At 42.4% G+C, this 24,031-nt stretch overlaps 1 protein-coding gene across 1 annotated transcript; it reads right to left on the reverse strand.

Annotated features, from left to right (window-relative positions):
- Window positions 1-23,859, reverse strand: colgalt2 (collagen beta(1-O)galactosyltransferase 2). Its single transcript, XM_038716127.1, has 12 exons — window positions 23,624-23,859; window positions 10,013-10,123; window positions 9,738-9,855; window positions 9,204-9,338; window positions 8,906-9,110; window positions 7,844-7,963; window positions 7,410-7,483; window positions 7,010-7,116; window positions 6,524-6,656; window positions 4,310-4,437; window positions 4,021-4,227; window positions 1-1,396 (listed from the first exon to the last, which is right to left on the reverse strand). The coding sequence occupies exons 1-12, from the start codon at window positions 23,857-23,859 to the stop codon at window positions 1,123-1,125; spliced, it is 1,848 nt and encodes a 615-aa protein (XP_038572055.1). The 3' UTR covers window positions 1-1,122.
- Window positions 23,860-24,031: the final 172 nt, after the last annotated feature.

The following is a 24,031-nucleotide window of genomic DNA, read 5'->3' on the forward strand; positions in this document are numbered from 1 at the left end:
TAGAGAAGTTGTTTTATTAGTTCAGCCCAGCAACCACAACTGAATGATGAGCGGCCTGTTTTAAGACATGAATTATTCATTAATTCAGTTTTTCCAAAAATATTTAGCACATGTCAAATCTGAAAGCAGGGCTCTAACGTGGACAGAATTGCATATTATACATCCTACAGGCTTTGTGTGATGTATGACCGATGCGCTGAAACGCTAACTAGCAGGACCAGCCCGCTGTACAAGTGAGATATCTGCAATGATAAAAACACTGAGCTTAATAACATCCATTACTGCCATGCTGAAGGGCTGTACTCTGTGTGTGTGTGTGTGCGTGCGTGTGTGTGTGTGTGTGTGTGCCTGACATCATCTGAAGCAGTGACACTCTTGGGTACATTATGTCAGCCTCCTTTCTCCTACATATGTTCAGTATTGCGACACATGCATATGTCCACGTGGATACACACACACACACGCACACACAAACACACACACAGTTTCACACGCACATTTAAGAATTGTTTTCAGACAGCTTTAAGATTCCTTTATTCCTCGCCTGTCCATTAAAAAAAAAAACATCTGTTCTTTTTAAATAACAATCATCTTCTTAAACAACAAAACAAAATTGATTTGTGAGAATAATTTTTTTTCTCCCACATCCTGCAAATAATGTTAGCTGTCTTCCATGTGTTGCTTAAGTTTTATCAGGCCGTGGCCATCTCCACATGTCCAGAGGAGGCACATGGGGAATAAATAAAGCTTTTGTCAAAGGCCCACTGGCCCTCCTCCCAGATTCGGCTCTTTATCCTCTTCTTAGTGTCCCTTCATCAGGCAGCAGTTTTGACTGACATCTTAACTCTGCTTTTCTCCATTAGGACACGTGTGTGTGTGTGTGTGTGTGTGTGTGTGTGTGTGTGTGTGTGTGTGTGTGTGTAGGGTAGGGGCTAGGGAATGCATTATGTCAATGAGATGTCCCCACGAGGATAGAGGAACAAACCTGTGTGTTTGTGTGAATCAATGTACAGTACAGCTTGTAGTTCAAGTGTCTTTTCAAGTGTGTGTACACATGACATTCACTGTGTGTACACGACGTAGTAAACACAAGTCTTTCTCTCCCGGTCTCAGGTCTCTGTATCAGAGTTCGTCCCGTGAGGCTCGAGCTGCAGGAGGCGGTGAGTCTCCAGTGACGCTGTTCTGTGCCACAGGGCGGATGTTGCCTTGTTGGGCTGTCTTGCGGGCGTGCTGCCGGTCCCAGTCCGTGGCCACGGCCTCGTCGTCCCAGATGGTGGAGGTCTCCGTGTCACTGATGTAGCCCGGCTCTCCTGTGTAGTGCGTGGGATAGATGAGCAGCGGCTCCACGGAAAAGGCCTTCAGGTCCCGCGGCTCAAAGTGAGACATGTACTCAGTGCTGAGGGGCGGAGGGGGATGGAAAGAGGAACAAATAAGTAAAAAGAGATGTTACGGAAACAGGAATCAATTTAATGGTCATTATAACAGCAAGTTATGATAACTGGTAACTAATCCCTCTCAATAAACATACAGGAACATTACATTTTATAACACCAAAAATATGGCACACAAGTAGAAGGTTGGGGAGGTAGAGGGAGCAAACAGCGTTGGGTGCATGAGTGCATCAGGGGCTTGAATATGATCAAATGTTACTAGTCAGCTGATAACTCACCATGTGGAAGAAAAAGAACAGAGTGCTCACTCATCGCTGTTTGCGTGACTATTTTGCATTTCTGACGCATCATATCATGTTAACTGGAAGTTCTGGTGTCCAATGTATACCACACACAGCAAATATACAGGATATCAAATAGGGGAACAGGATACTCCTCTCCACTGCAGTTGAGTTGTAATGTCAGGAATGTTGAAAACTTTTTACAAAATGACCTGCTTCCCTACAACAGTGGTGGAAGAATCCAGTCAAGTTAAAATTGGTTTACATGGAGCTTAACTAATTTATATAGTGTTGAGCCGTTTTATCTGTAACAATGATTCATGTTTTATAAGCTAATCATAGGTGCCATTTGAGGTTGAAAAGAAACCAGTGTCTATAGCTGTCAGATAAATGTAGTAAAATGAATTGCACATTATTTCCCTCTGAAATGCAGCAGAATTAGAGCTGAAACAAATGATCAGTTATGGAAAGTTAATCAGCAACTATTCTGATAATTTTTCAAGCAAAAATGTCAAACACTCGCTGGTTACAGCTTCTGAAATGGGAGGATTTGACACTCTTCTTTGTCACATATCATAGTAAACTGAATATCTTTTTGGACTGTTGATCAGACAAAAAATGTGGAGCCCTCCCTTGGGTTTGGGCATTTTTGACTCTTATATGATGTTGTATTGACCAAATGAGAAAATCATTGTCAGATTAATTTATAATGAAAACAATAGTAATTTGCAAGTTATTACGTGCTATAAAAAAAAAATAGAGGTATTCAAGTAAAATAAAAGCACCTCAAAATATCATTGAAGTACAGTAGTTGGGTAAATGGACTAATGTTGCTTCACATCACAGTATATTACTAACACCGGTTATTATAAAGAAAATCAGAAAAACATTTAATCCCAGGGGCCTCATTAGCCTGCAGCAGGGCCAGATGGAGGAACGACGGAGGTTTGGGTGTGACACGTCAGCTAAGCGGCATCACACTCGTGCAGACAGGGGTCACCACAGAGGTCAACTTCCTGCCGCTCCACCAGGACAGTGAAACCCCACACTTTTATTAGAGCTCACATTTTCAACACAATGAGGCATTTTTTGTTTTTACTGTTATATATTTCTCTTTTTTCTGTTCATGTGCTTTTTTTTACAGAAACTGTGTTATAAAGAAAACAGGAACAGAGAGTTTGAAAAGACAGTCTCATCAAACAGCCTTCATCCCCCTAAATAACAACATATCTGACATAATATCCACAGTTTAAATAGCGCACACAACACCCTGCTGTTAATTTACATAATATACACATTTAATGTATTTTCTCTGCCACTTTTCCACATTTCTGTCCATATTTCCCATTTCACCTTCTCTCACTGTTGAATACATACACACAGTGTATTCAATAGTAATCTATACACTGGACACACATCTCCATGTATTTATATAGTAACACACACATTCACACAGTGGCCATCTCTACCCCACCCCCACACACAGGCCTCTATCAATGGGAATCCTGTCCCCTTCTCCAACCAGCAGGAAGAGCCGCGCTGGTGCACATTCCTCAAAGAGAGAGAAGGAAGGGGGAGGAGAAGTGGGTGACACAGGGAGGGTGTAGGTGTGCAAAAACGTCTAGTCTGTTGAGGAGAGGGAGGGAATGTAAAAGAAGTTGTAATTAAAAAAATAAATGAGGAGAGGATAGCCAGGAAGGGTGGAGGGCTGACTCAAGGGATAAAAAGGTAGAAAATGGGAAGGAGAGCGGAGGAGGAGGAGGTGGAGGAGAGCAGGGCACGACAGCAGAAAAGCAGGCATTGTGTCCTGTGCAAGGCACTGTACCCGCTGAGCCAGACAAACAATCCATGCCCTGTGTGTGAGGAAGCCCAGAAAAAAGAAGATGAAGAAGAAGAAGAAGACTACACACTGTCTACCAGTCAAAACGGGACACTAACATGCATGTTTGTGTCTATGTATAGATAATTACTGTGCAGTGGGCCCTTCAGTATTTCTGCCCTGCTCTATTGCCCATGAGTCTGTTTGTCCATGTCATGATCCATGCATGCCTAAATTTCACTGACTGTGTCCCTTACTTAGCTTTTATTTTACTCTTGATGTGGATGATGTTCTTCAGTAAGAGTGCACCTGCAATCATCTGTTTGTGGCCTTCGGTAAATATTTGTCTGTCTGTTCAGAAACCAGACCGTCTAAAAAGGGTCTTTCTGTCTGCGGTTTTCTGCATTACATGCCCTAAATAAAACAAGCCTTCCTATCGCATGTGCATGTTATTTCCATTATGTCAAGTGTATTGCATCTTTGCAGCACTGTAATGTTAAATCAAAGAAAACTTTAAGTTAAGACTGACTTAGGGTGTTTGTTGAACATGATGGGCAGGAACTCGTCAACGGGCAGCATCCTTGTGAAGGGTTTGGCAGCCAGTAGCTTCCTGGCTCCTTGCTGTGACAGCGCATAGCCGAGTGTCCAGTAGGAGTAGTCGGCCTCAACCAGGTTGTTTACGCCATCCACGGACTGCTCCGGCTGCTGCACCTGCATACGCTTGCGCCCCACGTAGCTGGAGCACAGATAGGAACATTCATGTGACAGAAGAAAAAAACTGTGAGGGTATGTGTGAAAGGGTGGGTGGGTGTTCTTACATGAGGTCCCAGTCCAGCTGGGCTTTGTCTACGTCATCCATTATGGCCCGGAGCCGTCTTTTAAACCTGGGCTCAAACCTCACGTCGTCCTCTAAAACAAGGACACTCTGGAGGCCATACTCTAACACCTGATGGTCAAAGAACACAAACATAAAAGTTAAAATGAAAGAATACAGCTGTAGTTTTGCCAGATTGTCTGTCTCTTTTACATTATTCCTGGTGACCATTGTGCTCAGCTTACTAATCTTATCTTGTCTCTATAAAATTCATTGCGAAATTGACAAGAAATGCAAACTAGAGGTAGGCAGACAGGCAGAAAGTCTCTCTGTTGAATGTTGTTTTTGTTTTGTTGTTGGTTTCATAAAGTATTTTAAAGGCCCTGAAAACCAATATCTGGGCTTCAGCTTTTTACCATAAGTGGCGGGGTCCTACATGAAAACATTTTGCACATGAGAGATTTCTGCATTTCTGGGTTTTGTCTGCGCTCTTCTCACTGGTTTGAAGTGGGTGGGACTCATTTAGACAAAGATGGGGGGGTCACTGTAAATTAAATCTGATCACACCACACCCATAGAGACATGATTAAGCAGATTGTAAAATTTTTAATAAATAACACAAAAGGATCTATATTTTTTAGGGGTCCAAGCCCGAGTGGGCAGGGAGTGGGTTCCCAGTATCAGCGAAGCGGCGCTCGGATTATTTTTTTATTTTTTTATTCTTCCATGCATAAAACTCATACTGCAGCCTAGACGGTAACTGCTAGGGACACGACACTCATAAGGTAGCTTCACAGCCCCAAGAGTAACTCAGGCGCAAAAATCTGCACAGTTCTACCTCTAGGGGGCGCTATAAGCAAGGTCAACGCGTTTGGGATTGGAACTCCCGCCTACGAAGGCGGATATCAAAAACCTTAAATCCACGCGTTCGGTGGATCGAACTGAATCTCGTGGTATAGGCCACGCCCATTTCTGCCTAAACTTTTTTTCCACAAAATCGCGAAAACTGCAAAACCTATTTTAATTAACTCCTCTGAAGTCGCAAGTCTGATCGACACCAAAGTTGGCACGGATAATCTCTGGACCAAGCTGATGAAAGTTTGTAGAGGAAATTTTGATCCCACTAAAAATGGCGCAATTACATGCTAACACACATTTGCGAAAAACACTATAAACAGGAAATGATGGCATATCTTCGCTTTGGAATGGCCAATCGACACCAAACTTGGAGCATTAATGTGGGATGCCCCCCTGAGGGCATGTGCAAAATTTGGTGCAACACGCCCCTAGGTGGCGTTATTTAATCCAAGAAAATTGTTCCTCTATAACCACAGCTCACATTGACATGAATCCACAGCCCAATTGTTCAGCATGGTCCCCTCACTACAGGCACCAAAGTTCACTAAAATATGCCCATAGGTGGCGCTGTTATTGCAGATTAAAGATGTAAAAAAAAAATCCTATTGACCGGTAAGTAGAGACAGTAGATCAGGCGTCAGGCTGGCAGATATCAGTGTTCTCTGGGAATCTTACAAGGTTGAGTCCTACAAGAACTCACTGGCTCCACAGATTACAGTTCAACCCATGGGTAGTGATAGATTCCAATGTGATGAAGCACTGGAGTCTAAACATCAGATAGATTATTTGTTCTAGGTTAAGGCCAGCTAAGATGACCTAAGAGGGAAACCTACAGGCACTAGAGGGAAGACAGAAACATAAACTGGACCAAAAGATGTTAACCTTCAGATTTGGTGTCGCCATTTGACGTGTTCACATGTTGTATGCTGGCACTGTATCCCCTCGGCCGGGCTCAATATACCATGCTATGTTAAGTCTTCATCAGTCTCCGAAACTTCTTCACACCTGAACCTGGCTCACAATATTTCTTGAACAGTTATGATATTATATTATTAAACTGGTCAGATATTTACTAAAATGCAGGTAAAGGTGATCACAAGCAGCAGGTGTCCACCTACACAATGTGACACGTTACCACTTCTGACTTGGAGCACGTCCTTGTTGCTGAAATGCACAAGGTCCATAGAACATTTACATGTCTACTTCTTTAGTTTTCTTCCTTTACACGTGTATTTCCTGTTAAAGGTCACTTCAGCGAGTTGGTCTTGTGATCTTCCCATGTGCAGTCACAAGATGTTCCGCCTTCACTGTTCACTGCACAACCCGTCTTCCACATATTAGTGCGCTACTCTGCTCTCACCTGCATCCATATAGAGTGATGGCTGAGGAAGCAACCAATCTCCCCTCGGGTCAGGACTCGGCCAGAGTAAGGGTCCTTGTAGTGCGGCATCATCTCTATTCCCAGCGCCTGCAGCTGGGACGAATTGAGAGCCCTGAATGAGAGGGAGAAAAGAGGAGTATTAGTGGGAAAAGAAGGGTATTTCTTTTAACTGTACTTGCAGCTGAGTAATGAAAAAAGCTTCACTGTAAAACACAGCAAAGTCAGACTTAGCAAGCTGCAATAAGTAATACAATTTGCCAGACAAACAAAGGCTGGAAGAAGGATTAGGACATTCTTAACAGTGGATTAAAAGGTCTGAGGAGGGAAAGTAAGTCAAGCATATCACTGCAAACACCAAATCTCTGTAAGACTGTATCACAGAGTGTGAGGAGATTCTTTTCAGGATTAAATCAGCCTTCAGGTCAGTTAATCGAGTGCATGCAGGGCTGTGTGTTTGTAACCTACTTTCCGTCCACAGCGTCTGTCAGCGTGGCATGTAGACCCAGCGAAGCCATTGTTTTCAACATCCTGGTTCTCCTGTCCAGCCGACGCTTCAGGTTGATCAGGAAAACCTAAACATTTAAACAGAAAATATCCCTAATATTCCTACTGTAGTACGTTTTTTGCTTAGTGTCACTGTTTGTCTTTATGGAATAGGAGATGTAGAACGCCAAGAAAGAGAGGACAAATAAAACAGGTCAGTTAGGGTCAGAGAGGTGAAGGCAAGGGCAGAGGAAGAAGAAGAAGAACATGGAGAGAAACTAAAACAGGAAGTGGGAGTTGCTGATAAACAGTAAACATACAGAGAGACAGAAGTGGATGAAACCCTGTTCCTCCAGGCAGAGCCAACACACTCATAACTCACTTTATCAAAGCCTATCGTGTCCTGTGGTGATGGCGAAGAGTACAGGTGCTCAGAGGGCTCAATGTCGTGGTCAACTGTTGACAGAGAGAGGAAGGAGGCAAAAGGTTAAGACAGCAAAAACAGGATTAGAAAATAACCAAATATCCTCAGGATTGCGGTGATTTATTTAAATTTGGTTTATTTAAAATCTGAGCAGAGAGAAGAGGCCAAAAGGGAGGGAAAGTGAGAGGGAGGTGGGGGTTGAAAAAACAGAGAGGGGGAGACAGTACGGAGGAGGGGGATTAAAGCAAGGAGGGTTTACAGGATGCAACCGTGAAGGGTCGTGGGAGGTCAAGAAGGAGAAGAAACAAACCTGAGAGGTAAAATAATCATGGAGCGACAGACAGTAAACTCAGCTGCTATGTGTGTGTGTGTGTATGTGTGTGTGTACTCACTCAAAGCCTCCGTGATGGTGTGTATGAAACTCTCCCTTTCATCTTCTACATTCTGCTGTGCTTTGAGAGGGACGGGCAGGAAACCGTAGTGTTCTCTGTTGCACACATACATCTGCACACCTGGATAACACACAAACACAGTTCTGTAAACACCACCTCTTGACCCAAGGATTTCAAATAAACATGAAAATTAGACGACCCCTTGGTGCTCATACCACGTCCCATATGTATGAGTGTCACACTACAGCCTGCATGCTACACAAATACAAATAAAAACTCGACAAATAAACTGCTTGACGTTCCTTAAAATGTTATTGTTATGCATATTGCATATCCAGTAAATGAACGAGGGATTTGGTTAGTACAACGCAATACACCCTGGGTAATGAGAGGAGACCTTTTTGCCACATCATATTTTTCTTGAAATAAATTTTAAGTTAACAGTGCATTGGATGCTCTGTGAGGGATCAAATACACTATGTTGTGAGAAACTTATGTTATCAGATGAATAAATATATCAGCGTATCTTTCCATCAAAATGATCCCCTCTTTCGTAGCAATAACCATCATTATGTAAGTCAATTAGTGAACTTACTGTATTTATTAAATTGTAAGAAATTGGGTTCTTTTTCATCTCTTTATTATAAATTAATTTAATTATGTTTCGATTAATGATTATTAATTACATTTCACTTTTGTTTGTTTTAGCAAAATATGGGTTCAAATGTTTTAAAGCAAGCCTACGTAACCTGAAATGCAGCCACTGTGACCATAAGTGACACTTACAGGATTAGAGTGAGTGTTAAAATGTCGCGTAACAGTAGCAGAAATAGGGAGAATTCATACCTGCTGACAGTCAGTGTGCTGACTTTAAGTGATCCACTACCGGTGATTACTCGCATCAAAAACGCAATTCTACAAACATGTTGCACACTGACAAACAGCCAGAGTACCTCATTCACCCATATCTTCCTAAGTTTGTTTGTTCACTGACAAAGCAAAGGGATTTGCCGCCCTGCCACAAATGTCGCAGTTTGTTGTGAGTTGAGTTTTCAAATTGACCTGCTTGGCGTGCCGAGAACGCAAACACCATGATGTCATCAAATGCCCAGCTGTAGTCCGGGTGAGGAGGGTGGAAGGCCAGGTCCCTGCTGGATTCACGACGCAGGTCTAATAAGAAGGTGCTGTGCACCATGGGAACAGGGTAACAGCCGAGCCGCTTCCACTCCCGGATCGGCTGGTAGTCTGGGGTTCGCTTATAGTAACCCTGACAGAGAGGAGAGACAGGAAGACGCCAGGTTCAGGTAAGAAATCTAGATGAGTGTGTGGACAGATGTCTGAACTGAAGTTCAAACTGTACCTGTGGGGTAATGCCACACCAGAAGTTGGAGTAGAGCGAGCGAGACTCTAACATGGGAGCCACCAGGGTCATGTTTTCAGCCATCAGCAGATTCAGCACACGTGGGTTGGTCAGCAGGTTGTCACTGTCTACAAACTAAAGAGGGGAGAGATTCTGAGTGCACAAGTCACTCACCATATAACATCAATTCTGAAATGAACTATGCTACACAACATTATTTATTCCAAATTACAAATATATTTGTAATTACAGATATATTTGTTGCAGTGAAGATGGTCAAAATCCAAATCAAAACATCATCTGGAATTTAATCAATGACCTTCAGTTACAAATATGAAAAATCACTCTTTGTTCCCAGTTCAGAATCTAATCGATACACAGCGTTAGCTCTGTCTGAGCACAATCTTTGTTGCTGTTCAGATTCATTGCAGAGTCTCTCCTGCCAAATCCAACTGTGTAACCATTTGCTATAAATGGTCACTTTGTTAACATAAGTGTCTGAATTACTGCATATATTTTTCATCGGAGTCTTACTAGTATGTAGTCAGCCCATCGTTCCCTGGCAGCCTTCAGCGCTGCCTGTCTCAGCTTCATCACATGGTTGAACCTTGAAGGAGGCCAGTGCTTCGGACCCCACTCATCTGTGTAGGATCTGATGCAGAGATATATAAGGTAGTTTAGAGGTCTTCACAATCCCATTACAAAACACTAGTGATGTGAGATAACCTGAGCATATTAAGGATGGAATCCAAGTCTGAATTGCTTTAAATAGATGCTAATAAATGATTCTTGTGGAAACCATGACTCACTTTGGCTCCTCCATGGGTCTCCACTCCACATAGTGGTAGACGTTCTGGGCTCTCTTCAGCCACTCTCTCAGCATGGCAGTGGTGTTGTCAATATTATGGTCTGTTGCTGCCCTGAAACACCAACACAGACAACACAGGATGTCATTCACATGAAGCAAACTCCTGACCATCCATCGCATGACAGAACAGCCACAGACAGTTTCCCGCCACCTCTTGAAAGTGCATCTGCTAAACACATGAGATGTGAACAGCTGTCCCCGAGCAGAAACAAGTCTCTTGGCATGTCAGGAATGTCTTCAGGTATGACACCCTCTGAAAAAATAATGGGATGTGAAGCTGGGTCACAAATCAAATCAAATGCTGCAAACCGTCATAAGCTTGAGATTGCGACGTTCAGACAGCACGTTATGGAAGAAGAGGTTCAGGCTTCCAGAGTTGTCTAATTACTGTTTGACGTTACAACAGAAAGCCTCAGTGTTGCAAAGCCTCCTTACTGCCCAATTAACTGCACTGCTGGAGCAGTCTGAGTAGGCACAGAGCAGACAGGCATTTCTCTGAGGCACTCTGGGTAATACCAAGAACATGCTAACACAACTCCAGAGACAAGCTGCCACTTCTCTAACAAAATCTGTGAGCGCTGGACAAGGACTTCCATCAAAACTAACTCAGCCTGAAGTTAGGTTTTACTTCATCTGCATGTGAAAATTGATGCACTCTGTGTCAACATCGAGAAATATTGCACAGACCGGTATACACACACACACTCATACCTGTAAGCAAATGATGTCAGTGTAAAAGTTGCAGCTGCTTGTTGGTCACTACTGTGGTTAGCACTCGCTGTTTCTTCACAGAGATTTCCACTCTAGCTCCCAGAGCTGGCTCTAGGGAAGACACTGTGACTACTGTGTGTGTGGGTGAGAGTGTGTGTATATATAAATAAGTGCAAGAGAAATTAAAACTGTAATAAAAAAAACATATTACTGTGCAGTTTGCTATCAGTTTCAGAAAAATAATCACCTGTCCTTGGATTTAAATTGCCCTTTAAGGAGGAAAGGTCAACAGAATGTGAGGCAGAGGCCTTTACTCGAATGTGTGCATACAAACACACACACACACACACACTTAGTAAGATGGAGTTTTCCACTGCTTGCTGTAATATTCCTTGCTGTACTCTCTCCAAAACTGCACCCAATTTTAGACTGGCTGGACAGAGATAGAAAAACACACATACACTTGTGCGCCGTCTCCTCGTATTTTCAGCAAGAACCTTCTCAACAACAGTGTTGACGCTCTTGGTTTACCCACAACTAGCGATACAGAAACACCTGTTTTCACACAGGCATGCACACTGATGCCTATGTCATTACACAACCACATGTAGAAATCCCACATAAACGTGCAGAGTCTTGCATTACACACATAGATTAGTCAGAAAGAGGCAGAGCTCTCAATAACCTTCAGTCAGACAGATAAATATCTCATCACACAGAAGCAGTAGGTGGAGAGGAGCCATACACCTCAAGGAGACACAGTGGTCAATAATTTTAATAGTACGTGTGTGTGTGTGTGTGTATGTGTGCGTGCCTACACTTGCAGATGTGACAAAACACAAGAATGTTCATTTTGGTGATCTGGGAATGTTGTTTTTACAGCAGTGCGACTGGTGATTTATTTTTTGCACAAGTGGTGGTTTACAATTTTAAGTATACCTGTTTGAGTGTAAAAACATGTGTATGCAAGCACATGCGTGTGTGTATTAGTGCATAACTGCCCGTGAAAGTAATAAAGGAGGATGTCTGCTCTTAATGACTTGCTGTTGAATTTTTTTATCATAGGCCAGAAACACAGTGAAACATCTGAAACGTTGCTAATGAGTAGATAAGCACACATATTTACTTGCTTTGTCAACAGCTAAACTGCACATCGCTAGGGGGAAAAAATGTGTTCCTACATGCCATCTTCCAATGTTAGACACAGTTCCAGGCAGGATTTAAAAGGAGGGAACTTCTGGGAAGTAAAGAATGACATAGAACAGTTTGTGGGAAAATACATTATATAAGAATATGTGTATGTTTAAATGTACTTGCATAGCCTTTCTAGTCTTTTCAACCACTCAAAGCGCTTTTACACTAGATCTGCATTCACCAGTCACACACATTCATACACTGAGCCTAAGTGCTCAAACAGAAACTAACATTCACACTCACGCACGCCAGGGGCAATTCGGGGTTCAGTATCCTGCCCAAGGACACTTCGACACGCAACTAGGGGGCCAGGGATTGAACCTTCAACCTTTCGATTAACGGCCAACCCGCTGTACCTCCTAAGCCACAGCCGTTTATAGGTATGAATCAGCAAGGAAGAGTGTGGGATTGAGGGGACAGAGGGGGGTGAATGAAGGGGATTTTTGATTGTTATTTTGCTGCTAAACATGAAATGAAAATGTGCAGAATTGTGATAAAATGTCCTCATCGATATAAAATATTTACATTTATTTTATGAATTCCTCACAGAGTTCATTAAAACCCTTCTAAACCTATAAATGATTGGACTAACTCTGTTTAACAAACATCACATTAAAATGCTAATGATGCTTTTTTTTTCTTTGGCTCACAAAATCAGTCCTTTTTTAGAGGCTTTTCTTGGCAGGACATACACTTCCTGTGTCCAGGTATTGAGTCCGTGAAGACTGAAGGTTGTCTACAAAAGGAAAGAAAACTTATTGAACAATCGCTTCAATAAATACACAGATTTTGCCAATAAAAGCACTGCCTTAATTGTGTTATGAAGCTTTTTGGGACTAAAACATAAATAAAGATACACTGTACACACATTTCCAGCTTATGCAGGATGATAGAAATATAAAAAGGTCTCTATTGAGGATGACACATTTAGTGTTGCTTACCTCATTTTGTCCTTTTTGTCATTTCCATGGGGCATCCTCTCCTCCATATCTTTTTATTTTAGACATGTCCGTCCTTCTTCATGGGGCAGTTATGTGCTCCTTCTACTCAATTTCCTGTACCTTCTGGCAAGATAAGCCACTGCAGCTGAACTGTACAGTACTGTCTGTGACCTCAGCGCCAAGTCAAAGAGCCTTCGCATTTTCTGCCAAATCGGCCTACTTCAACTGTGACTCGCTGATGCTTTTGAAACTACAGGATTAAAAATATTTTGTCCAAATGACAATGCTGACACATCTATACACAGTAATATTTCATGGATGTCTGTGAAAATATTTAAATGAAGATACAAGGTAATAGTATGCATCTCTCCACATGATACACAGATACAATAATCTGGGCTCTCAGGCTTCCATCCCCCTCCTTATTCCTCCATACCTCTGTATCTCTTTCTTGTCTTGTGCTGCGCCTTTTTGTTCCTGTTTTGAAGTTTACAGTAAGCTGCAGCCTCATTATTCTACTGCCTGCAGCGTTGGGGTTAGGCACCCTCTCCCCTTTTCTGTCTTCATGATCAGCATCTGGACAACAGACGCTTCCCCGGGCCTCACCTATCACTCCCTCTCTCTCCTTTCATAAGAAGTCCATTTATTTCTTCCCTTGTTATCAAGTCTCAGAGACCTACACCATCTGCATCTTGTCATCTCTAGTTCCTCTTGTGCAGATCTCAAAGCATCCACATACGGCACATGTCCTTAATCAGTGCTGCAGCAGCTAGTGTAGAGTATTATCAGCAGCATTATAGAGCAGATGTTAAAGCAAACTGCAATATAACAAAAATCCAAATGATCCATTGTTCAGCTAATTCTGGTTTGTATGATATCCTCTGAAAAGGGAAAATTCTTGTATCAGCTTTTATGAAAAATAATAGCTGTTTTATTTATTTATTTATTATATTACCACAAATTTTTACATTTGCTAAAAGTGTCAAAATCCTGTGAAACTTATGTGCTTTGGTCCGATCGAATAGCAGCAGTCATGCAGTAAAATGTAATAATACGTTGGTCACATTTCCAACTGCATCCCCTAACGAGACCACTTCATGACTCTCTCTGGCTCTCTCCCTCCCACTTGTCAAAGGCTGACATCTGGCCTTAAACACAGTGGCTTGTCTATGAGACTGGTGCTTTTAGGTAAACACAGATTTAAAAGGCTCCAGCAGGCCAGTGTCAGCTGACTGTTGATTAAATAAACTATCTAATATCCCTCCCAATAATGACTGGGTGCTGCATATAATTAAGAAGCAAGAATGCCTCTTTCAGGCCTGAGCGTAGATGCCTTTAAAACATAATAAGCATGATAGTGTGTGTGTGTGTGTGTGTTTGTGTGTGTGTGTCTTTGTGTGTCTGTGTGTGTCTGTGTTGACTTTGCAGTATAGTCTCTCCTGTGGAGGCTGACGTGGCTGCAGGCCTCTTGATGGTCTAGCGGGGGAAAGGAGAGCGGAGGGGTTTGATGGGTAGAGAAATGGAGGGGAAAGGGACAAGCAGAATGGGAGGGAGGGTGGAAGAAGGGGTGGGTGAGACGGGACCTCCTGACTGAAATTCCTCATGACTCTCAGGGTCAACAAAAGTAGCCGGGGCCTGCAGGCTTGCACGGAAGTGTAATATTCAGTATCCATATTCCAAGACTTTGAGACTTCGAATTGAAGACTTCGAATTGAATGAGATTTTCATCATGGTTAAATATTAAAGAAAGCCAGTGCTGACTGCTGGTAGGAGACAAGATGAGAAGTCTGGTCTCCATCGTTGTATGGCCATTCGCCACCGTGACCTCTACACTATTACTTTTTGCATAACATTTGCACTGGAGTTATTTCATTTTCATTCATAGGGAGCATGGGCTGAAACGCTGCAGTAGTATGAGCACAGAACATTGGCACAGAGTCATCCCCTTCCCTTTTGGGTATATTATGAGAAATAGAAACAGGACTCCGATATTGTGGCCATTAATTAAAAAACAAAACAACCAGCAAATACACTAAAAAACATTAGCTGTCTTTCTGGTTTGCTTTTGCAAATTGTCGCTTCCCGTAGACATTATATTATATATTGCATATTGCAATGATGTTCCACACTTAAAAGTAGCGTTTCATTTTGGGAATGTTTTAGTATTAAAGTATTTAAGTATTACATGTTCATAGTTTAGAAATCCACAAAACACAAAGATTAATGTAGTTCTTGGTGTCCTGTTAACAGTTTTATTATTATTCAATTTGGTAAAAGCGTTTTGGGTGACAGAAGTTGTTTTAGTTGCAGTAGCGCACATTGGGCAAGAGTGAGTCACAGCGTCGTATCCAGTTTTCTTAATACATGCATGCACTTCCCTCAATCCCATGGCACCAGGAAAAGCTTTTTTTAGCCATTTGATTCCAGGATAAACTATGTCTGAAGGTTTGTTACTATGTGCTAAATATCTACTTCAGTACGTCTTCCTGCAGTTTTGGACCAATTGTTAAACTATTAAGATACAAGCTTAGGCTTCTGTTTGATTTTAGCTGGGTAGATGAAGGGAATACCATGTCAAGTAAAACTCTAAATTTTTGTTCTAAAACTCTTAGAGGCTATTATTATTTTGGCCATCATGGCAATGGCAGCTATTGAACAGTTTTAATACTTTTTTAAGATCTCTTATGGACACAAGTAACTATTTAAAGTATGTTAACATCCAATGCAAGTTCAGTCATGCAGTCATTATTTAAAACACACTCTGGTTGTGAAAGAGAACATGAAGGGAGTATAAGAGAGAGAAAAAAGAAAGAAAGCGAAAACCCAAACAAACAGATGGAAGTGATGGGGAAACAGAAGGATCCTGGAAAGAGGGAGGAAGTGAGAGAGTGGGGGGAGGCAGGGAAGGAGAGGGACCAGCAGTGAAAATGATCACACACAGAGACAGATGGAGGTACAGATACATTTGCTCTATGACAACATGAGCTCCAGTCTTTCTAGTGAACAATCCACTGTCCATGAAAACATAGCTCTAAACACTTCGCCTGACGGTGGAACTATTTCTTTCTCTCTCTTGCTCTCTTTACATCTGCCTCTACTTCGCCTTAACCCAATCCATATTCAAGCCTGTCACTCTCCAGATGAGAGGGCTCATACCAAGATACCATTGTGTTTCAGTGTTAGCCAACTCTATCACTGTATCATTGCTGTGCTGCCAAGCTCTGACAATACTGCTGGAAGAGTGCTTGAACACATGGGGCACCAATAAGCAAGAATTCGCAGTCCAGAGCCAGGAACAACCATTTCCACTCCAGGGGAGAGAGAGAGAGAGAGAGAGAGAGAGAGAGAGAGAGAGAGAGAGAGAGAGAGAGAGAGAGCTGGGGAAAAAAGCTCAGGGATAATAAAATCAATTCTCTTTGTTTCCTGCACTGCACAGACATGTCGGATCTACAGAGAAAACCTTCCTATGAATGCCTTCTTGCTTCAGGGCAGTGAGGATGGGGCTGGACTGTTGGCAGGTACTACATCGTCAGCTGCAGCCCTTCAGCTTTACAGGGATTTTGCTGGTTGAGGCTCAGTGAAAGGCTGGCAAAGATTAGGCTCTGAAGTCACTGTGTTTGGAAAATGAACATTGGGCCACACAGTAATTTCTGCCAATAACACCACATCATTATGTGTGCAATTTCTTTATTTCCACAGATACCCTGCAGGTATAAAAAAACGTGACTCAATACATCTTGAGTTAGAGTGAACGCCCATTTCAAAGTGATGTGTCAACTATAAGCCATGTGCTTAGCGTGCTCTTCATACTGGAACAGTAAATAAAAATATCAATGAGCTTCACCTGCGTGACATGTCCCTTCATTGCAATGAACACAGACATTCAAGTTTGGTTCAAGACCACCAAATGTGTATTATTAATCCATGGCTACAAATAGTCTCCAACCGATGCACTATTTACTCAGGTTTGATTAACATTGGCTGAAAACTACAGCGCTTTAAGGAAATCACTGCAACTTTTTTATTTTAGAAGAAACAAATCGGCTAAATATGGGAACTCTCACAATTTCAGTGGTGAAATTTCACTGTCCAAAGCAACACAAGCAATGTCATACGTCACACATGTAAGATATGGAAGGAACAGACAGACAGATATAGTTGCATTGTTATCTAGGAAACATCCTCCTGCGTTTCTGGAAATCATGTCAACTACCTGAGCAGATGTTTAAAGACCTTTTTCAATTTCCCACGGATTGGATGTGACTACAGAATACAAAGTTCTGGCTCACTGTGGGCCTTATGAGGTCATTAGAAAGAGAACGGAAAGCAGGGGCTGAGCCAGAGGAGCACAGCAGAAACACACACACCCATTATGTGTGTAATAGCATTCAAACACACACACACAGGCATATGTGAGAAGACACACACATGCTTGCACATTTTATACCCATCCTTGCACCAGAACACTGAAGACAATCAAACACACTCATTTGAGTGCCAATACTGTGATCTAACAGATTTGACACTCACCAAAAGCACATGTTGCTAATCATTCACAAATGCCCATGTTGTCTGCACCAGATAACACACTATAGCCTATTTCATCCTGATAACTTATTCCATACACTTCGATAAACTACTCTCCTAAAAACTCCCTGCGTGACAAAACCAGGAACAATTTCGCTGGAGTGCTCCCATAGAGAAATGGGGCCTGAGGTAACACACCTGGCACGGGGAAACTAGAGAAACTGTGCAACATCACAAAACTGATAACCTTTTAGCTAGCTGAGGTGAAGGCACACAGTCAGGATAGTTCAAGCTGGGGTAGGCAGTGTTGAAGATCTATAAAGAGACAGCTAGATTTTGAAAGCATCCAACCAAAAAAATCACACACCCTCAATTCAGACCTCCCTCCAAAGACACTCCCTGAAAACACATTTTCATGTGGGAAACTACACGCTGATAGGTAGGTACACAGGCAGGCTAGTAGGCCGTGCTTATTACAGTCCTGCAAAAGCCACAGATACCGAATATTTTTCATATTTATGTCAGAGCATTTGATTTTGTTGGGATCTAAAGAGATTTTCAACAAATAGAACAAAAATGCTTCTGAAATAAACTGCCTACCTTAGCTTTAAGTAGAAAACCATATAAATATTTAGACTTCAAATGTACCATATTTTTAATACTTGAACCACTATAGAATGCTGCATTAGCAAGCTCTTGAACAGAAACCATTATTTTTATCAGATATTATTTAAAAACGTAAAACTGTCTGCTCAGAAGACGGGGCTAGGTTACATAATGTGTAATGAGTAATTGATTACATTTTCCAGGTAACTTGTCCAACACTGATCGTAAGTCCAGCCAGGTTAAATGTTTTTGGTGGACAACTCTGCATTTCTTCAGTGCTACTGTCATGAAACAAACCTGAAACACTGAAGTGTCCCATTAGGCACAGAGATATGCTGGTTTAAAGTGGTTTTTAAAAAGTAAAATTTGGCTCTGGTGCAAAAAGGTTAGGCCACTGCAAAGCCCAAAACTACAGTCAGCATTAATCAAACAGTCAGACCATTACTCAGCATTCAAGTCTAATTTTTTATGATCTGTTTATTGCTGCGTAAATCTATGCGCTTGTCAAAATAGCTTAAATATTATGTCATGTTAAGTCATGTCACATGGGGCAAATCATTTCTATATATCTATTTCTAAATGCTTGAGTGGAGCTGGATCTGGCATGGAGTTGCTAATAATCGCACATCAATCTCCTCAGCACACGATATTGTAGATACAAGCTACAATTACATAAAACCTCTCTCAACAGGCGCATGACAGTATACATGACACATGTCACTGGGGCATTTAGCATGTTCGTATTTGAGCAGCTGTGGAAAATTCTTAACTTACAGAGTGGTGCATCAGGATTTATAGTGGTTGTACCAAAGGTTGTATAATAATAGCTATAGTTGGTAGTTAAAAGTTCACCAGTAGAAAATTCTTACCACAAATCCCTCCCTGTCCCTGCATCGTCTCTGAGTATAAAGTACAATACCATAAATATGGAATGAGGTATAATGGTTATATGATAAATGAGTAAATAAACAACAAGACATTATGAAAGTGAGAAAGCCAGCCCTGCGGACGAAAAGGCAGATGATGTCAGCGCTCTGAGATCCTCTTTATGGTTCAGTCTTTCTCTGAAAAGTCAACAAATCATCTTAACCCCCAGCTCAGAACCTGGAAAGCACTCTGCCACCTGAACACAGCCGGCAGGCAATAAGCAGCAGACAGCCAGCAACAAACAGCGTCAGGAGCAGAATAATGGCAGACTGGCCTAAAGTGTAGGTGAGAATTGTCTTGTGTTGTGTGCCTTGGGTGTTCAGACAAACACCCAGCTCACTGCTTATGAAATTCTCTATGATTTCCTTTGAAGCTGCTTACTACAAACAGTAACTCCTGTAGGCCGGGCACAAAACTCGAATGTTAACTTGCAGACGATAAAAGCTGCTGAAATCTCAACTTAACCTCTCACTCATGGAGAGTCCAATTAACCATGAGGTGGAAGGCTGTGCAACTATGTAACCTTGGTTGCATGTCATCCACACTACCCCTTTGTCCATATTTCCAGTCACTGACCCGTGTTATGTATTTCTTGTGTTTGTAGTTTGTCAGACGGTTAGCTTAGCTTAGCACAAAGACTGGAGGGTCCACCGATTGCGACAAGAATCCAGGATTAAATTATGGTCTGGCACATAACCCCCTGTAAAACCCTGTAAAACCCACAATGTGACAATTTTAAACTTTGGGTTTCTTTTTTGTACTATTAAATAAACACAATATAACATGTTTCAAGTGACCTTTGGAGAGAGCCAGACTAGATGTTCCCAACTTTATGTTAAGCTAAGCTGCAGCTGGCTCTAGCTTTATACACCCTGGACGGACAACAACAAAACTTTTCATTTCATCTGACTTGCATGTCTTTGACCTGAGCGAAGAAACTTGAACACTTGTGGACGAAACGAATGCAGACAGGCCAGGTCAGGTTCAAACCCAGTACCCTCCTGCTGCCAGGTGACATTGCTGATCACTTGGTTTGACAGTGATGAGTAAATCTCACCTGTCACCCAAAGACGTGATGAGAGTTGAGACTTATTTCCTTCTGTGCTCATAGAATTTTCTGACTCATAGCAACTACTGGCTCCTATTGCAAAGCTCAGTCACTCTGAGTCTGGCTGTTACTCGGCCTGAAAACAGATTTCGTGAGCTTCCACTGGTTAGAATATATGATATGAATGTCTTGTAGTGAGCCTTACAGTTCACCATTGCCCTTTTCGCACAGAAGAAGCACAACACAACAAAGGGAAAGAGGAAAGTACACATGGTAAAGCTACTGTGGGAATGTGGATTAACCAACCAACCGGTTAAATGCCCTCTGGGTAATTTCCCAGCACTTTTGACCACCTTTTCTCCCCCTGACCATCCCCCTCTTTCTCTAAATTCTTGCATTCTTTCATTCTTTAACAGCAGTGTGAGAATGTTTCTCACCGCGCTGCCACTTCTTTGTAAGAACTGCACCTGCTTGCAGAGGCAAAACTTTTAAAGGCAGATTTTACTGACCATCCCAACCGTCAGGGTGAGTCAGAGGCTGAAGTGAACAGGGTGGAGGAGACTTGATGATTAGGGCAGATTGTCCTGTGTGAACAAGCTCACACCTCTCAACATCCTCAGACAGGCCAAAGCCTGTCTTGATATTTTGTAAACTTGCATGATTTTGTCATCTGGCTGGGTTGTTCAGCAGTTTAATACTCTGTAACACCTGCTCCCATGTAGATTCTCAACCTTTTCCATTTTTTTGGTTATTCTCAGTGTGAACCTCGTATGAAATGGCTCTACCAGAAAAACTCTGTTTTGTGCTGCTGCTGCAAACACAAGCTTTTCTACCGTGAAGCAAGAAACTATACAATGCTTTCTAATTTTTACGCATATTTTTGGTAAATTGTCCTTTCAGTGAGAAAGGAAAAAGCTGGTAAAATAATATTCTGCCACATATTGTGCACTGCATTTGTTCAAAAGCAGAAAGGGATGTTGGTTAACTTTTATAACTGCAGAACTTATGAACTGCTCACCACCATAAGCTTTCTTTATGTGTAGATTGTTATGTTACACTCTCTATCTGCCCTCTCATATATGTGCCTAAACACACAGGTGCAGTACAACCACATATTAACACTGCAACAAAAATAACAACATTCGGCGTCCTGCTGCGGCTGCTACATAATAAAGAGAACACCGGGTGTCTCTCCTCGATTGATCTCCACACTTATTATTATATTTAATCATCTGCATCCTTCTCCTCTACTCCTTGCTCTATTTCCCTTGGATTACATATTTGAAATGAGTAGAGGGGAGATGAAGAGGGAAAACAATCCTCCGTTCCACTCAAGCCTGAAGCACCAGAGGGGAACTAGTGAGAGGAACATTGTGTCTCCACGCAAAAACTGGAGCATCGCAGGCAGACACTGGTGGTATTGTCTGATTCTTTAGTTCTTTACATCAGTCCGTCTATGATATATCCACACAAGCTGTGGCTAGTGAAGTTGTGTATCATACAACCCCAAATTCCTTGGCTTGAGTCCAGCTGGGGTCCCTCATCTCACCTCATTCTCCTACACTTTACTTCACCAAGCTTCTTACTACTTTGTACTGTCAATTACAAACAAAAATGCCAAGATAAGTGGTACTAAGTACTAAGTCAAAGTCTTGTACTTCTTCTCTTTAGAAGCAATGTTTGGGTTTTAACTGTAGTTGTCCTGATTGTGGTATTGCAATCAATTAGTGCTCTGTAACACACTGTAAACTGTTATAATGTGGATTAATGCTTTTAGTGAGAGCTGAATTACAATTTGGCATTTATTGGGTGGTTTGGCTTACTGTATGCATTGGGCAGTGATAATGATGACAAAGACAAACAAAGAGGCACAGAGCTGCATGAGTTATGTTGAGTGAAACGTCATTTTCTTAACCAATTTACCCACAAAAACCCAATTAACTTTTTTATACTAGAAAAACAAACATCCTTTTAACAATATTTAAGATGTTTAAAGTATTTCCACTGTTTCCAATTGCCCTTTTTTCTTCAAATTTAGAATCGCCACAAAAACAAGTGAGCACCACATTATACAGCATCACAATTTAGAAGTTCATATTTTCATCTGATCATTTAATGGTCTCTCTGGGACGGCCCTCATACAGCACACACAATTTTCTCTGTGTGCTAAAAATGCTCATAAGTGTTCATTAAATATTTTACTGGATTTAAATCATTGTGTGTCATAAATGTAATAATATAGATATCAGAATACTTGTGTGGTAAATAAAGCCACAACACTATAGGCTGTGGCTGCTGAAATAAAAATGAACTGCCTGAATAACGTCCCAGCGTTAGAGGCTTGGCTTAGAGGACTTTATGTGAGCATTTACGTGATAATGTCAGTGACAGTTTGCTGTAACATCAAACATACTTGTGTGACATGCAGGACTGATCTGTCTCAAATATACACTGCAATTTTTTCCCCTGGCTGCACTGAATGCAGGCCGGAGAGACGCCACTCTTAACTGATGGGGCCCTTCCTCAGTCAGTTAAACCCTTCACAAAGCCTTGTTAGCTCAGTCACTTTGGCACATCACTCCAGAGAGAAGGGCCCTTCTCTGTATTGAGTTTCTCCAGAGTGGATGTGTGTGTTTTAGTGAAGGTCTCTGAATTAGAAACAGACATTCGCTCTGCAAACAAAAGCAAGACTTTCAGCAAAGGGGATGTGTGGGAAACAAAACAGAAGAATGGGTCTCTGGGAGGTGGGCATTGACAGGGAAAGGGCTGCAAACATCCACCACCAGACCTGCATGTCACTCTTATGTCCTCCATCTCACATTCTACACATCCGCACTTTGATCATATCAACCTGCCTCTTGTCAGAAATCTCTCAGATTCTGTTTGATTTTCTATCTGATCCACCAACCAACATCACCTGCAGACCATTCAAAGGCACACACACACATTTTACGCATGACTACCCAGAACGCCCCCCCTCCAGACCTGCTGTCAGACCAACTCAATGTCTCCTTTCATCGCTTCACCTGCAGGGCCCCTCTTTGGTGACTTTATATGAACTCAGTATGCTCATTTGATAAGCCTACCAAACAGGACCCTACCTGGGGTGCCCCACCCCCACCCCACTCTTTATACCTGCCAGCCCTGCTGTTTTAAAGCCTCGTTTCCGCAGGTTTGTGCTGAATCAGACGGAGGGATCCGTGATTAGGGGTTAAGCCAACATGCACAGCAGCTCTTTCATCTTCTGCCACAGCGTGCAATTTGGATGCCGGTGTCAGAATCGCGAGGTAAGTGCATCGTAAAACGCAGCAACAGGTCTGCGAGCCGATGCTGACAATCTGTTATTATAATTAACGCGGACACACGCTGCTTTTCATTAAAGCACACACCACTGTAGATCACTGTCCACCTCGTGCACTGTGTGTAGCCCACTCCGAAAGATGCCAGCCTGGTGTGAAAATGCACATTTGAAACTAGGGAACTCTATGGCATAGCCTACTCATTCGTGCATAAAACTTTACATATTGTTTGAAAACCTAGGGATATTGTAAGAGTCAAAATAGTCCCACTCTTGCATCCCTGTTTGTGAGCCTCTCACCAGATCGCTATGCGCTCCTTTGGGTACTCCAGCTTCTCGATGCAGCCCAGGTAATGTGGCAGGCTGTGCGCCGCGTTACGAGCTACAATGGCGATCATAACCTTCGGCTTCAGCAGAGTGGACTCGGCCCTGAGCGGCTCCTGCACCCGCGTCTCCAGTTCCGACACGCCGCCGGGCACCAGAGCCACAAGCAGCGCCCACAGTACACCGACTCCCACAGCCCCGACCGCCCGCATCTTCGCTTCCAGATTCCGCAGTGAGTCCCGAGACTGAGCGAGAGAGGAGTGTGAAGGAGTGAGCCACGGTGGGAGGGAGAGAGAGGAAGGAAGGTAAAAAAAAAAAAAAAAAGGGGGGTATAGGGTGGGTGGAGAGCTTTCGCCCTTTTTAACCCTCCTACACCCCTGCTGG

This window comes from Micropterus salmoides, unplaced genomic scaffold (genome assembly GCF_014851395.1).
Source record: "Micropterus salmoides isolate LMB-PRFRI ecotype aquatic unplaced genomic scaffold, ASM1485139v1 Ms_hic_scaffold_13, whole genome shotgun sequence".
Taxonomy (NCBI): domain Eukaryota; kingdom Metazoa; phylum Chordata; class Actinopteri; order Centrarchiformes; family Centrarchidae; genus Micropterus; species Micropterus salmoides.